At 53.7% G+C, this 16,313-nt stretch overlaps 1 protein-coding gene across 3 annotated transcripts in view; it reads left to right on the top strand.

Annotated features, from left to right (window-relative positions):
• Positions 1–16,313, top strand: part of PHF8 (PHD finger protein 8) — a 60,059-nt gene that overhangs the window by 26,141 nt on the left and 17,605 nt on the right. For all 3 annotated transcript variants that reach the window (XM_085046326.1, XM_085046327.1, XM_085046324.1), the window contains 9 exons: positions 1,137–1,297; positions 2,938–3,079; positions 5,085–5,271; positions 7,943–8,105; positions 10,088–10,175; positions 10,824–10,930; positions 12,345–12,436; positions 13,717–13,806; positions 15,478–15,633. In XM_085046326.1, the coding sequence (XP_084902452.1) occupies positions 1,137–1,297; positions 2,938–3,079; positions 5,085–5,271; positions 7,943–8,105; positions 10,088–10,175; positions 10,824–10,930; positions 12,345–12,436; positions 13,717–13,806; positions 15,478–15,633 (1,186 nt within the window). The remainder of the gene's footprint in view (positions 1–1,136; positions 1,298–2,937; positions 3,080–5,084; positions 5,272–7,942; positions 8,106–10,087; positions 10,176–10,823; positions 10,931–12,344; positions 12,437–13,716; positions 13,807–15,477; positions 15,634–16,313) is intronic.

The raw sequence follows: 16,313 nt of genomic DNA, 5'->3' as shown, positions 1-16,313 counted from the left end.
GAGTGTCCCTGGGGGTCTCACCCCCTCTGCACCCCCCAGTGCTGACGAGGTGCTGCTGAGGCTCAGCAAATAGAGTTTGGGGTTTCTATTGGGACTGTAGGTTCCCTATGGGTTTTGTAGGGTCCCTCTGGGTTTTATGGGATCCCTCTGGTTTTTGGGGGTCCTTGGGCTGTCCCTGGGGGTCTCACCCGCTCTGAACACCCTGCAGTGCTGACGAGGTGCTGCTGAGGCCCAGCGAATAGTCAGGATTTGGGGTTTTCTATAGGGATTGTGGGGTCCCTATGGGTTTTATAGGGTCCCTATGGGTTTTTTGGGATCCCTATGGGTTTTTTGGGATCCCTCTGGGTTTTGGGGTCCCTGGGGTGTCCCTAGGGGTCTCACCTCCCCCTGCTTCCCGCAGGGCTGACAAGGTGCTGCTGAGGCCCAATGGATAATCAGGATTTGGGGTTTCCTATAGGGAGTTTGGGGTTTCCTATAAGGATTGTGGGCTCCCTATGGGTTTTGTAGGATCCCTCTGGGTTTTATGGGATCCCTCTGGGTTTTGGGGGTCCCTGTGGGTGTCCCTGGGGGTCTCTCACCCCCCCCTGCTCCCCGCAGTGCTGACAAAGTGCTGCTGAGGCTCAGCAAATAGTCAGGGTTTCCTATAGGGATTAGGATTTCCCATGGGTTTTATGGGATCCCTATGGGTTTTTTGGGGTCCCTCTGGGTTTTGGGGGGTTCTGGGGGGTCCCTGGGGGTCCCTATGGGTGTCCCTGGGGGTCTCACCCGCCCCTGCTCCCTGCAGTGCTGACGAGGTGCTGCTGAGGCTCAGTGAATAGTCAGGGTTTGGGGTTTCCTATAGGGAGTTTGGGGTTTCCTATAGGGATTGTGGGGTCCCTATGGGTTCTGGGGGATCCCTATGGATTTTTTGGGGTCCCTGGGCTGTCCCTGGGGGTCTCACACCCCCCCTGCACCTCCCAGTGCTGACGAGGTGCTGCTGAGGCTCAACGAATAGTCAGGATTTGGGGTTTCCTATAGGGAGTTTGGGGTGTCCTACAGGGATTATGGGGTTCATGTGGGTTTTTTGGGGTCTCTATGAATTTTTTGGGGTCCCTGGGCTGTCCCTGTGGGTCTCACCCCCCCTGAACACCCCGCAGTGCTGACGAGGTGCTGCTGAGGCCCACGGGAGCGCAGCTGACGGTGGAGTACCTGGAGGAGAACAGTTTCAGTGTCCCCATCCTGGTGTCGCGGCAGGAGGGGCTGGGCATGACCCTGCCGCCCCCCTCCTTCACCCCCCGCGACGTCCTGCACCACGTGGGTGAGTCTGGGGGGCTTTGGGGTCAGTTTGGGGGGTTTGGGGTCGCTTTTGGGGTCTCCAGGACCCCATAATCCTCTATATTCAGTATTTGTAGATGTATTTTTGGGTTAACGTCTATATATGTATATTTGTATTTCCCACTTTTGTAATAACGTTGTGCACCACGTGGGTGAGTCTGGGGGGCTTTGGGGTCGGGCTGGGGGCTTTGGGGTCGCTTTTGGGGTCTCCAGAACCCCATAATAATTTATATTCTATATTTATAAGTACACTTTTAGGTTAACATCTATATATACATAGTTCTATTTCCCACTTTTCTAATGACATCCTGTACCATGTGAGGGGGTTTGGGGGGCTTTGGGGTGAGTCTGGGGGCTTTTGGGGTCAGCTTGGGGGGGTTTGGGGTCGCTTTTGGGGTCTCCAGAACCCCATAATCCTCTATATTCTATATTTATAAATATACTTTTAAGTTAACATCTATATATATATGGCTCTATTTCCCACTCTTCTAATGACATTCTGTACCATGTGAGAGGGTTTGGGGGGCTTTGGGGTGAGTCTGGGGGCGTCTGGGGTCGTTTGGGGGTTTGGGGTCGGTTTGGGGTCCCCAGGACCCCACAATGCTCTGTATTCTACACCTGTATCTTTAAATTAGTGTTTACATTTATATACCTTTATTTCCTACTGGTGTAATGGTATTGTGTAGCACATGAGAGGGTTTGGGGGCTTTGGGGTGAGTCTGGGGGCTTTTGGGGTCAGCTTGGGGGGTTTGGGGTCGGTTTGGGGTCCCCAGGACCCCATAATTTTCTGTATTCTGTATTTGTAGATGTGTTTTTAAGTTAACATATATATATATATATGTTTCTATTTCTCACTTTTCTAATAATATTCTCTACCATGTGAGGGGGTTTGGGGGGATTTGGGGTGAGTCTGGGGGCTTTTGGGGTCAGGTTGGGGGGTTTGGGGTCGGTTTTGGGCAAATCAGTGGGGTTTTTGGGGGATTTTGGGGGCTCTGGGGCTCATCCCCACCCCCCTGCAGGTTCTGGGGTACTCGGGGTGGATTTTGGGGTCCCAGGGGGGTCTCAGCCCAGCTTTTGGGGTCCCCAGGGGGATTTTGGGAAATTAATGGGATTTCAGAAAATTAATAGGATTTTGGTAAATCAATGGGGTTTTTTGGGGATTTTAGGGGCTCTGTTGGGTGACCTCAGCCCCCTGCAGATTTTGGGGTACTCAGGTTGGATTTTGGGGTCCCAGGGGGGGTCTCACCACAGCTTTTGGGGTGCACAGGGGGATTTCGGGAAATTAGTGGGATTTCAGCGAATTAATGGGATTTCAGAAAATTAGTGATATTTTAGGGGATTTGGGGGCTCTGTTGGGTGACCTCAGCCCCCTGCAGATTTTGGGGTACTCAGGTTGGATTTTGGGGTCCCAGGGGGGTCTCAGCCCAGCTTTTGGGGTGCACAGGGGGATTTCAGGAAATCAACAGGATTTCAGAAAATTAATAGGATTTCAGTAAATCATTGGGGTTTTTTGGGGCTCTGCAGGTTCTGGGGCACTCGGGGTGGGTTTTGGGGTCCCAGGGGGGTCTCAGCCCAGTTTTTGGGGTCCCAGGTGGGTCTCAGCCCGGTTTTTGGGGTCCCCAGGGGCAGAGAAGGTGATCGCTGTGGTGGACGTGGGGCGGCAGGCTGAGCTCCGCATGCGCCTCGGGGACTTCGTGGCCTATTTGGGGTCACCCCGGCGGGAGAGGGTGCTCAATGTCACCAGCCTGGAGTTCTCTGACACGCGGTGAGTTCTCCCAGTGCCTCCCAGTGCCTCCCAGTATGGCCCAGTATGGCCCAGTGCCTTCCAGAGCACCTTTGGGATTCATTTGGGGTCACATTGAGCTTCTCTGCTTTGGGATCTCCCTGTTTTGGGGTCAATGTCACCCCTTTGTGACCTTGATGATGTTCCCAGTATGTCCCAGTAACCCTTGGAGTGTCCCCAGTCCCTCCCAGTATCCCCCAGTCCCACCCCGTATGGCCCAGTATGGCCCAGTACCTTCCAGAGCACCTCCCAGATTCATTTGGGGTCACTCTGAGCTCTGCTGTTTTGGAATTTCCCTGTTTTGGGGTCAATGTCACCCCCCCAGTGGAGTCTTGTGACATCAGTGATGTTCCCAGTAACCCTTGGAGTGTCTCCAGTCCCTCCCAGTATCCCCCAGTTCATCCCAGTGCTGCCCAGTAGCACCTACAGCACCTCTGGGACTCCTTTGGGGTCACATTGAGCTCCCCTGCTTTGGGATCTCCCTGTTTTGGGGTCGATGTCACCTTCCTGTGACCTTGGTGGTGTTCCCAGTATGTCCCAGTAACCCTTGGAGTGTCCCCAGTCCCTCCCAGTATGTCCCAGTATAGCCCAGTGCCTTCCAGAGCACCTCTGGGACTCCTTTGGGGTCACTTTGAGCTCTGCTGTTTTGGGATTTCCCTGTTTTGGGGTCAATGTCACCTTCCTGTGACCTTAGTGATGTTCCCAGTATGTCCCAGTAACCCTTGGAGTGTCCCCAGTCCCTCCCAGTTCATCCCAGTGCTGCCCAGTAACACCCACAGCATCCCCAGGACTCCTTTGGGGTCACTCTGAGCTCCATTGTTTTGGGATCTCCCTGTTTTGGGGTCAATGTCACCCCCCTGTGACCTTGGTGATGTTCCCAGTCCCTCCCAGTGCTCCCCAGTATGGCCCAGTATAGCCCAGTGCCTTCCAGAGCACCTCTGAGATTCATTTGGGGTCACTCTGAGCTCTGCTGTTTTGGGATCTCCCTGTTTTGGGGTCGATGTCACCCCCCAGTGGGGTTTTGTGACCTTAGTGATGTTCCCAGTATATCCCAGTAACCCCCAGAGCGTCCCCAGTCCCTCCCAGTAACACCCACAGCTGCTCCCCACCATCCCAAGGATCCCAAAATCCCAAATCCTCCTCCTCAGCCACTCCCCACCCCACAGTCAGTGTCACCCCATGGGGTTTCCATGTTCCCTGTGGGGTTTTTTCCTTCCCTGTGGGGTTTTCCCCTTCCCTATGGGGTTTTACTCTTCCCTATGGGGTTTTACTCTTCCCTATGGGGTTTTACTCCTCCCTATGGGGTTTCCATATTCCCTATGGGGTTTTTCGCTTTCCCTATGGGGTTTCCATGTTTCCTGTGGGGTTTTTCCCTTTCCCTATGGGGTTTTCCTCTTCCCTATGGGGTTTTTTCCTTTCCCTATGGGGTTTTCCTCTTCCCTATGGGGTTTTGCTCTTCCCTATGGGGTTTCTGTGTTCCCTATGGGGTTTCCATGTTACCTATGGGGTTTTTCCCTTTCCCTATGGGGTTTCCATGTTCCCTGTGGGGTTTTTCCCTTTCCCTATGGGGTTTTCCTCTTCCCTATGGGGTTTTGCTCTTCCCTATGGGGTTTCCATGTTCCCTATGGAGTTTTCCCTTTCCCTATGGGGTTTCTGTGTTCCCTATGGGGTTTCCATGTTACCTATGGGGTTTTGCTCTTCCCTGTGGGGTTTCCATGTTTCCTGTGGGGTTCTCCCTTTCCTTATGGGGTTTCCACGTTCCTTATGGGGTTTTCCTCTTCCCTATGGGGTTTCCATGTTCCCTATGGGGTTTTTCCTTCCCTATGGGGTTTTTTCCTCATCCCTATGGGGTTTTTCTCATCCCTTTATGGTTTCTGTGTTCCCTATGGGGTTTTCCTCTTCCCTATGGGGTTTTCCCCTCCCTGGAGCATCCCCCAGCCCCACAACAACACCCCCCATCCCCTGACCTCCCCTCCTTGCCCCCCAGACTCTCCAACCTGGTCCAAACCCCCCGAATCGTCCGCAAACTCTCGTGGGTGGAGAACCTTTGGCCGGGAGAGTCGGCGCGGGAGAGACCGAGCGTGCAGAAGTACTGCCTGATGGGGGCCAGGGACAGCTACAGCGACTTCCACATCGCCTGCGGGGGAACCTCCGCCTGGTGCCACGTGCTCAGGGTACCTGGGGGGATTTGGGGGGATCTGGGGGAAGTTAGAGGGGGTTTGGGGGATTTGGGGTGGTTTGGGGAGTTAGAGGGGATTTGGGGTTTGGGGTTTGCAGCTACAGCGACTTCCACATCGCCTGCGGGGGCATCTCTGCCTGGTGCCACGTGCTCAGGGTACTGGCGGGATTTGGGGGGATCTGGGGGATTTGGGGTGGTTTGGGGGCAGTTAGGGGATTTGAAGGGGATTTGGGGCTGGGGTTTGTGGCTACAGCGACTTGCACATGCCTGCGGCGGCACCTCCGCCTGGTGCCACGTGCTCAGGGTACCTGGGGGATTTGGGGGGGATTGGGGTGGTTTGGGGGAGTTAGAGGGATTTGGGGTGGCTTGGGGAGTTAGAGGGATTTGGGGAAAGTTAGAGGGATTTAGGGATTTGGGGTTTGGGGTTTGCAGCTACAGCAACTTCCACATCGACTGCGGGGCACTTCTGCTTGGTGCCACGTGCTCAGGGTACCTGGGGGATTTGGGGGGTTTGGGGGGATTTTGGGGGATTTGGGGTGGTTTGGGGGAAGTTAGAGAGGGTTTGGGGAAGTTAGAGGGGATTTGGGGTTTGCGGCTGCAGGGACTTCCACATTGACTGCGGGGGCATCTCTGCCTGGTGCCACGTGCTCAGGGTACCAGGGGGATTTGGGGGGATCTGGGGGATTTGGGGTGGTTTTGGGGGAAGTTAGAGGGGATTTAGGGATTTGGGGTTTGGGGTTTGTGGCTGTAGTGACTTCCACATCGCCTGCGGGGGCACCTCTGCCTGGTGCCACGTGCTCAGGAGTACCTGGGGGATTTGGGGGATTTGGGGTGGGTTGGGGGAGTTAGAGGAGGTTTGGGGGATTTAGGGTTTGGGGGTTTGTGGCTACAGCGAGTTCCACATTGACTGCGGGGGCACCTCTGCCTGGTGCCACATGCTCAGGGTAGGAGGGGAGATTTTGGGGGGATTTGGGGTGGTTTGGGGGGCATTTGGGGTGGTTTGGGGGAAGTTAGAGGGGGTTTGGGAGGCATTTGGGGAATTTAGGGGATTTGGGGCTGGGGATGTGGAGCTCCAGCAATTTCCACGTAGACTGTGGAGGCATCTCTGCCTGGTACCACGTGCTCAGGGTATGAAGGGCAATTTTTGGGGTATTTGGGGTGGTTTGGGGGAAGTTAGAGGGGATTTAGGGGATTTGGCGTTTGGGGTTTGTGGCTACATTGACTTTTACACTGATGGGAGCAGTAACTGAGAGAGGTATTGCGTGGTCAGGATGCAAGGGAAGCACAATGGGGGTTTTGGGGGGTTTGGAGGATTTGGGGAAGTTAGAGGGGATTTGGGGTGGTTTGGGGAAGTCAGAGAGGGTTTGGGGGGATTGGGGTTTGGGGTTTGTGGCTACAGGAACTTCCACATCGACTGCAGCAGCACCTCAGCCTGGTATGATGTGCTTAGGGTACGAGGGGCAATTTTGGGGGGTTTTTGGGGGATTTTTGGGGTGTTAGAGGAGTTTGGGGGGGATTTGGGACTGGGGGTTTGTAGCTACAGCGACTTCCACATTGACTACAGTGTCAACTCTGCCTGGTATCATGTGCTTAGGGCATGAGGGGCACTTTTGGGGGGCTTTAGAGGGGATTTGGGGTGTTTAGGGGATGTCAGAGGGGTTTGGGGAGTCCTGGAGGAGATTTAGGGGAATTGGGGTTTGGGGTTTGTGGTTACATTGACTTTTACACTGCTGGCAGAAGCACCTGCAGGAGGTATGGTGTGGTCAGGGGGCACAGGGAGTTTTATGGGGTTTTTGGGGGGTTTGGGGAAATTAGAGGGGTTTGGGGGAAGTTAGAGGGGTTTAAGAGGGGATTTGGGGAAGTTAGAGGATTTGGGGGATTTGGGGGGAAGTTAGAGGGATTTGGGGGAAGTTAGAGGGGATTTGGGAAGTTAGAGGGGATTTGGGGGAAGTTAGAGGGGATTTGGGGAAGTTAGAGAGGGGATTTGGGGGAAGTTAGAGGGGATTTGGGGGAAGTTAGAGGGGATTTGGGGGAAGTTAGAGGGGATTTTGGGGAAGTTAGAGGGATTTGGGGGAAGTTAGAGGGGATTTGGGGGATTTGGGGGAAGTTAGAGGGGATTTGGGGGAAGTTAGAGGGGATTTGGGGGATTTGGGGCTGAGGCTGTGTGGTTACACTAACTGACCTGTCCTAAACCCGTCCCATATTCCATCCCAAACCTGCCCCACATTTCCTTCTGCTGCCCCACATTTCCTTCCTCTCCTGCCCCACATTTCCCCCACACTTGTCCTAAACTTGTCCCATATTCCACCCCACACCTGCCGCACACCTGTCCCATATTGCACCCTTCATCTGCCCCACACCTGCCCCACATCTCCCCTCTCACCTGCCCCATATCCCACTCTTCACCTGCCCCACATCTCCCCCCACATTTCCCCCACATCTCACCCCACATCTCACCCTTCACCTGCCCCTCACCTGCCCCACATCTCCCCTCTCACCTGCTCCACATCCCACCCCTCACCTGCCCCTCTTCTGCCCCACATTTCCCCTTCACCTGCCCCACATCTCACTCCTTATCCCACCCCTCACCTGCCCCACATTCTCCCCTCACCTGCCCCACATCTCACCCCACATTTCCCCCTCACCTGCCCCACATCTCCCCCCAGGGTGAGAAGATCTTCTACCTGGCTCGTCCCTCTGCAGCCAACCTGGCTCTGTTCGAGGCCTGGAGCAGCTCCAGGAACCAGCCCGAGCTCTTCTTCGGGGACCAGGTGGATCGGTGCTACCGGTGCCACCTGCGCCAGGGACAAACCCTCTTCATCCCCACCGGTGAGTGGGGACATTAAAAATGTCACCTGGGCTAGGGACAGAGCCTCTTCATCCCCACCGGTGAGTGGGGAACCTAGAATGTCACCTCAGTGTCACCTGTGCCAGGGCCAGACCCTCTTCATCCCCACCGGTGAGTGGGGACGTTAAATGTCACCTTGGTGTCACCTGTGTCATCTGGGCCATGGACAGAGCCCCAAACCCACCCCCAGTGTCACCCCAGTGTCACCCCAGTGCCACCTGCGCCAGGGACAGACCCTCTTCATCCCCACCGATGAGTGGAGACCCTGAAATGTCACCCCAGTGTCACCTCAGTGTCACCTCAGTGTCACCTCAGTGTCACCTGGGTCAGGGACAGAGCCTCTTCATCCCCACCGGTGAGTGGGGACACTGAAATGTCACCTGTGCCAGGGACAGACCCTCTTCATCCCCACCAGTGAGTGGGGACATTAAAATGTCACCTCAGGGTCACCCCAGTGTCACCTGCGCCAGGGATAGAGCCTCTTTATCCCCACCGGTGAGTGGGGACATTAAATGTCACCTCAGTGTCACCCCAGTGTCACCTGCGCCAGGGCCAGACCCTCTTCATCCCCATGGGTGAGTGGGACAGAGCCCCACGTGTCACCCCAATGTCACCTGTGCCGGGGACAAACCCTCTCAGTGTCACCTGGGTCAGGGATAGAGCCTCTTCATCCCCACTGGTGACCCTAAAATGTCACCTCAGTGTCACCTCAGTGTCACCTGGACCAAGGACAGAGCCCCAAACCCACTCGCAGTGTCCCCAGTGTCACCTGTGCCACCTGTGCCAGGGCCAGACACTCTTCATCCCCCCCCGGTGAGCAGGGACCTTAAAATGTCACCTCAGTGTCACCTGGGTTGGGGACAGAGCCCCAAACCCACCCCCAGTGTCACCTGGGTCACCTGTGCCAGGGACAAACCCTCCCAGTGTCACCTGTGTCACCAGGGATAGAGCCTCTTCATCCCCACCGGTGAGTGGGGACATTAAATGTCACCTCAGTGTCACCTGGGTCAGGGACAGAGCCCCAAATGCCACCCCAGTGTCACCTGTGTCACCAGGGACAGAGCCCTGGCAAGTCCCTTCCCCCTTCCCCAGTGCATCCCAGTAGATCCCAGTGCTCCCAGTATTCTCCTTAGCCCTTCCCAGTGCTCCCAGTAACTCCCAGTTTGCTCCCAGTAACCCCAAAACTTCCTCTGTAGCCCCTGGTGAGTCCCTAACCCTGATCCCAGTAACTCCCAGTGCATCCCAGTAGATCCCAGTACATCCCAGTTCCTCCCAGTACACTTCTTAGCCCTCCCTACAGTTCCCAGTGGATCCCAGTAAATCCCAACACTCTCATTAGTCTCTCCCAGTGCTCCCAGTGCCTCCTCCCAGTGCTCCCAGTACCCTCCTTAGCCCTTCCTGCAGTTCCCAGTGCCTCCCAGTTTGCTCCCAGTGCCTCCCAGTGCCCCCTGCAAGAACTCCCAGTGCCCTCCTTAGCCCTTCCCAGTGGATCCCAGTGAATTCCAGTCAATCCCAGTGCCCTCCCCAGTCCTTCCCAGTGCTCCCAGTTCACTCCCAGTAACCCCAAAACTTCCTTTGTAACCCCTGGTGAGTCCCTAACCCTGATCCCAGTAACTCCCAGTGCCTCCCAGTTTGCTCCCAGTGCCTTCCAGTGCTCTCCTTAGCCCTTCCCAGTGGATTCCAATGAATCCCAGTGAATTCCAGTAAATCCCAATACTCTCCTTAGTCCTTCTCAGTGCTCCCAGTTTGCTCCCAGTAACCCCAAAACTCCCTCTGTAGCCCCTGGCGAGTCCCTAACCCTGATCCCAGTAACTCCCAGTGGATCCCAGTTCATCCCAGTAACTCCCAGTGCCTCCCAGTGCCTCCCAGCAGATCCCAGTACATCCCAGTGCCCTCCTTAGCTCTTCCCAGTCCCTCCCAGTCCCTCCCAGTTGCCCCAGTTGGCACCTGGCTGTCCCCCCAGGCTGGATCCACGCCGTTCTCACCCCAGTGGACTCTTTGGCCTTCGGGGGAAATTTCCTGCACAGCCTCAACATCGGGATGCAGCTCAGGTGGGGTGAAAAAGGGCTTTTGTGGGGTTTTTTTAGGGTTTTTGGGGTTTTTGGGAAGGGGTTTGGGGAGTTTAGGGGGGAATTGGGAAGAGGTTTAAAGGGGTTTTTTGGGGTTTTGGGAGGGTTTTTGGGGGAATTAAAAGATTTGGGGTGGTTTAAACGGTTTTTTTTAGGGTTTTTGGGGGGATTGGGGAGAGGTTTGGGGATTTAAAGGGTTTTTTTGGGGGTTTTGGGAAGGTTTTTGGGGGAATTTGGGGGGATTGGGGAGGAGATTGAGAGGTTTGGGGTTGTCTGAAGGATTTTTTTAAATTTTTTTAGGGTTTTTGGGGTGATTGTGGGGCTAGGCAGTTGTCTGAAGGGGATTTTAAAGGGTTTTTTTTGGGGATTTTGGGAGCTTTGAGTTAATTTTGGAATCCTTGCCTTTTTTTGGAATAACCCTTATGATTTTTTAGCACTTTTTGGGTGATATTTTCCCATTTTTAGATCATTTTAGTAAAACTCAGAGTGATTTTGGGGTAGCAGGAGCTGTTGGGTGCCATGAGACCCCAAAATCCCCCAAAAATCCCCCAAAAATCCCTCCAAAAATCCCCCAAAACCCCCCAAAATCCCCCAAAACCCCCCAAAAATCTCCTTTTTCCCCTCCCCCAGGGCCTACGAGCTCCAGCGTCGCCTCAACACCTCAGATTTGGCCAAATTCCCAAATTTTGAGACAGTTTGTTGGTATGTGGGGAAACACCTGCTGGACACCTTCCGAGGTAAGTGCTGAAATTTGGGCTAAAAATCCCTTTTTTGGGGTTTTTAAACCCATTTTTGGGGTCTTCAAACCCTTTTGGGGGGAATTTAAACCCATTTTTGGGGTCTTCAAACCCTTTTTGGGGACTTTAAATCCATTTTGGGGTGCTTTGGGGGGCTTTAAACTCGTTTTGTGGGGCTTTAAACCCATTTTTTGGGGTTTTTTTTGGGATTCCCATATTGATTTTGAGGTTTTTCTGGGATTTCCATCCTGATTTTGAGGTATTTCTGTGGTTCCCATTTGGATTTTAGGGTTTTCCTGAGATTCTCATCCTGATTTTGGGGTTTCCTTGAGATTCCCATATTGGTTTTGGGGTTTTTCTGGGATTTCCATTCCAATTTTGGGATTTTCCCATCCCAATTTTGGGGTTCCCATCCCGAATTTTGGGATTCTTATCCCAATTTTGGGGTTTCCCTGTAATTCCCATCCTGATTTTGGGGTTCCCATCCTCAATTTTGGGGTCTCATAATTCCCATCCTCAATTTTGGGGTTTCTCTGAGATTCCCATCTCAATTTTTGGGGTTTCCATCCTGATTTTGGGATTCCCATCCCAATTTTGGATTTCATCAGATTTTCCTGAGATTGCCATCCTGAATTTTGGGATTTCCCTGAGATTCCCATATTGATTTTGGTGTTTTCTTGGGATTTCCATTCCAATTTTGGGATTTTCCCATCCCGATTTCGGGGTCTCCCTGTTGTTCCCATCCCAAATTTGGGGTTTCTTTGGGGTTCCTGTCCCGAATTTTGGGTTTCACTGGGATTCCCATCCTGAATTTTGGGATTCCTATCCCAATTTTGGGGTTTCTCTGGGGTTTCCATCTCCAATTTTGGGATTCCCATCCCAATTTCAGAGTTTCCCTGCAGTTCCCATCCTCGATTTCGGGGTTTTCCTCTAACTCCCACCCCAAATTTCGGGGTTCCCATCCCAATTTCGGGGCTTCCCTGTGATTCCTATCCCAATTTTGGAATTCCCATCCTGATTTTGGGGTTTCTCTGGGATTCCCATCCCAATTTTGGGGTTCCCACCCAAATTTTGGGGTTCCCATCCCGATTTTGGGGTTTCTCTGGGGTTCCCATCCCGATTTTGGGGTTCCCCTGTGGTTCCCATCCCAAATTTTGGGGTTCCCATCCCCATTTTCGGGGGTCCCACCCCCAATTTTGGAATTCCCATCCCAATTTTGGGGTTTCTCTGGGGTTCCCATTCCAAATTCTGGGATTCCCATCCCCAATTTCTGCATTCCCACCCCAAATTTTGGAATTCCCATCCCAATTTCGGGGTTTCCCTGTTGTTCCCACCCCAATTTTGGGGTTCCCATCCCCAATTTTGGGGTTCCCATCCGGATTTCGGGGTTCCCACCCCAATTTTGGGGTTGCAGGCCTGCGGGAGAATCGCCGTCACCCCGCAGCCTATCTGGTGTTGGGAGCTCGAGCTCTGACCGGAGCTTTCCGCGCCTGGACCCGCCGCGAGGTCTGCGGGGTTGGGGGGATTTGGGGGATTTTTGGGGTCTGGGGGATTTTGGGGGATTTATAGAGGACTTGGGGGGGGATTTGGGGAGAATTTTGGGGGTTTATAGGGGATTTGGGGGAGGATTTGGGGGTCCCGGAGGGAATTTTGGGGGAATTTTTGGGGTCTGGGGGGATTTGGGATTTTTTGGGGATCCTGGGGGGATTTTGGGGTCTTGGAGGATTTTAGGGAATTTTTGGGGTCTGGGGAGGATTTTGGGGGTTTATAGGGGTTTGGGGGAGGATTTGGGATCCTGGGGGATTTTGGGGAATTTTTGGGGTCTGGGGGAATTTTGGGGTCTGGGGGGATTTGGGGAGGATTTTGGGGGGTTTAGGGGATTTAGGGAGGATTTGGGGATCCTGCGGGGGATTTTGGGGGAATTTTGGGGTCTGGGGATTTTGGGGGGTTTAGGATTAGGGGATTTTAGGGATCCTTGGGGGGATTTTTGGGGTCTAGGGGATTTGGGGTCTTGGGGAGGATTTGGGGGGATTTATAGGGATTTATGGGGGATTTGGGGGTCGGGGGCATTTTTGGGGTCTGGGGAGATTTGGAATTTTGGGGTCTAGGGGGATTTTGGGGGTTTATAGGGGATTTAGGAGGGATTTGGGGTCCTGGATTTGGAGGATTTTTGGGTCTGGGGGTTTTAGCCTTGGGGGATTTTCGAGGATTTTGGATCTTTGGTGGGATTTGGGGTCCTGGGGGATTTTGGAAGTCCTGGGGGGTTTGGGGGATTTTAGGGGATTTGGGAGAGATTTTGGGCTTTGGGGGAGTTTTTGGGGTGATTTTAGGGGATTTTGGGGTCTCTGTTGGGGGAGTTTTTGGGGTCTGGAGGATCTAGGGGGGGATTTTTAACCCTTTCCTCCCCATTTGGAACCCTTCCCCCTCCCCCCTCAATTTTTAACCCTTTCCCTCCCATTTTAACCCTTTCCACTTTAACCCGTTCCTCCCCGTTTTTAACCCTTTCCTGCCCCATTTTAAACCCTTTTAAATCTGTTTTTAACCCTTTCCTGCCCCGTTTTTAACCCTTTCCTCCCCATTTTAACCCTTTTAAAAAAAAAAATCTGTTTTTAACCCTTTCCTGCCCCGTTGTTAACCCTTTTTAATCCGTTTTAACCCTTTCCTCCCCATTTTTAACCCTTTCCCCTTAACCCGTTCCTCCCCATTTAACCAGTCTCCACTTTAACCCTTTCCTGCCCCGTTTTTAACCCTTTCCCGCCCCGTTTTTAACCCCTTCCTGCCCGCAGGTGCTGGCCGAGCACGAGCAGGAGATCCCTGAGACTGTGCGGCCTGGGCAGCTGGTCAAGGAGCTGGGCAGGGAGATCCGCCTGGCCGAGGTGACTGGGAGGGACTGGGAGGGACTGGGATGGACTGGGAGGGACTGGGATGGGGTTGAGGGGCACTGGGAGGGACACTGAGGAGGTTTTGGGGTTACTGGGAGGGACTGGGATGGGATTGGGAGTGACTGGGAGGGGACTGGGATGGACTGGGAGGGAATTGGGATGGACTGGGAGGGTTGAAGTGGTACTGGGAGCAACTGGAGGGTGACTGGGGAAGGACTGGGAGGGACTTGGAGGGGACTGGGGGGCACTGGGATGGACTGGGGAGAGACTGGGAGGGGTTGAGGAGCACTGGGAGAGGCACTGAGGAGGTTTTGGGGTTACTGGGAGGAACTGGGAGACACTGGGAAGGCACTAGGATGGGACTGGGATTGGACTGGGAGTGACTGGGATGGACTGGGATGGACTGGGAGGCACTGGGAGGGAACTGGGAGGAGACTGGGATGGACTGGGGAGAGACTGGGATGGGGTTGAGGGGCACTGGGAGGGACGCTGAGGAGGTTTTGGGGTTACTGGGATGGACTGGGAGGGACTGGGAGGCACTGGGATGGGACTGGGGGGGGACTGGGAGGGACTGGGAGGGACACTGAGGAGGTTTTGGGGTTACTGGGAGGAACTGGGAGACACTGGGAGGCACTAGGATGGGACTGGGAAGGACTGGGATTGGACTGGAAGTGACTGGGAGGAACTGGGATGGACTGGGAGGAACTGGGATGGACTGGGAGGGAACTGGGATGGACTGGGATGGGTTGAGGGGCACTGGGAGGGACACTGAGGAGGTTTTGGGGTTACTGGGATGGGACTGGTTTTCACTAGCTCATACTGGTTTTTACCAATTTTTACTGGTTTCTACTGGTCCGCACTGGTTTATGCCGTGGTTTACTGGTGCTTACTGGTCTATACTAGTTTTTACTGGTTCTTTGTGGTTCATACTGGTTCATACTGGTCTTTACTGGTTCCTACTCATCCGTACTGGTTTATACTGGTTCCTACTGATCCATACTAGTCCTTACTGGTTTATACTGGTCCACACTGGTTTATACTGGTCCTTACTGGTCCATACTGGTTCCTACTGATCCATATTGGTCCTTACTGGTTTACACTGGTCCCTACTGATCCATACCGGTCCTTACTGGTTTATACTGGTTTATACTGGTCCTTACTGATCCATACTGGTTCCCACTGGTCCATACTGGTCCCTACTGGTTTCTACTTGTCCCTACTGGTCCATACTGATTTCTACTGGTCCACACTGGTCCTTACAGGTTTATACTGGTCCTTACTGGTCCATACTGGTTTCTGCTCATCCATACTGGTTCCTACTGGTCCATACCGGTTCTTAGTGGTTCTAACTGATACATACTGGTTTCTACTGGTCCATACTGGTCCCTACTGGTTTATACTGGTCCATAGTGATCCTCACTGGTCCATACTGGTTTATACTGGTCCATACTGGTTCTTAGTGGTCCTCACTGGTCCGCACTGGTCCTTACTGGTCCATACTGGTCCTTACTGGTTCCTGCTCATCCATACTGGTTCCTAGTGGTTCTAACTGATCCATACTGGTTTCTACTGGTCCTCACTGGTCCATACTGGTTTATACTGGTTCCTACTGGTTTATACTGGTCCATACTGGTCCTGACTGGTCCCGACTGGTCTCCCCCCCAGGAGCTGTTCCAGCAGAGCACGGGGCTCTCCGGCACCCCCTTCGGCCCGCCCTGGGGCGGAGTCCCCAAAAAGGGGGCGGGGCCTCGCAAGCCACGCCCAGCCGAGGAGGGGCTGAACCCCCGAGCTGTGCCTGTGCCCCCCGAGGAGGAGGAGGAGGTGAGAGTTTGGGGGATTTTGGGGCAATTTGGGGCAATTTGGGATGATTTGGGGTGGGTTTTGGGAGCATTTGGGGTGGACTTGGGGGGTTTTGGGGTGGGATTTGGGGTGGGTTTGGGGCAATTTGGGGTGATTTGGGGTGGATTTGGGGGGTTTTGGGGTGAAATTGGGGAGATTTTGGGATTTGGGGTGGATTTTGGGACAGTTTGGGGTGAATTTGGGGTGGATTTGGGGTAGGTTTGGGGTGAAATTGGGGAGATTTTGGGATTTGGTGGGATTTGGGGTGTTTTGGGGTGGATTTTGGGAGGATTTGGGGTGGATTTTGGGGCAATTTGGGGTGATTTGGGAGGGTTTGGGGTGGATTTTGGGAGGATTTGGGGTGGGTTTGGGATGAAATTGGGGAGATTTTGGGATTTGGTGGGATTTGGGGTGGATTTGGGGTGGATTTGGGGTGGGTTTGGGGCGAAATTGGGGAGATTTTGGGATTTGGGGTGTATTTGGGGTGGGTTTGGGTGGATTTTGGGAGGATTTGGGGGGAAATTGGGGAGATTTTGGGATTTGGGTGGGATTTGGGGCAATTTGGGGTGGGTTTGGGGTGATTTGGGGTGGATATTGGGAGGATTTGGGGTGAAATTGGGGAGATTTTGGGGCAATTTGGGGTGGATTTTGGGATGATTTGG

This window comes from Lichenostomus cassidix, unplaced genomic scaffold (assembly GCF_008360975.1).
Source record: "Lichenostomus cassidix isolate B80296 unplaced genomic scaffold, HeHo_3.0 HiC_scaffold_40, whole genome shotgun sequence".
NCBI lineage: Eukaryota > Metazoa > Chordata > Aves > Passeriformes > Meliphagidae > Lichenostomus > Lichenostomus cassidix.
Note: the sequence above shows the minus strand (reverse complement) of the source record. Positions and strands in the feature narration are given on the sequence as shown.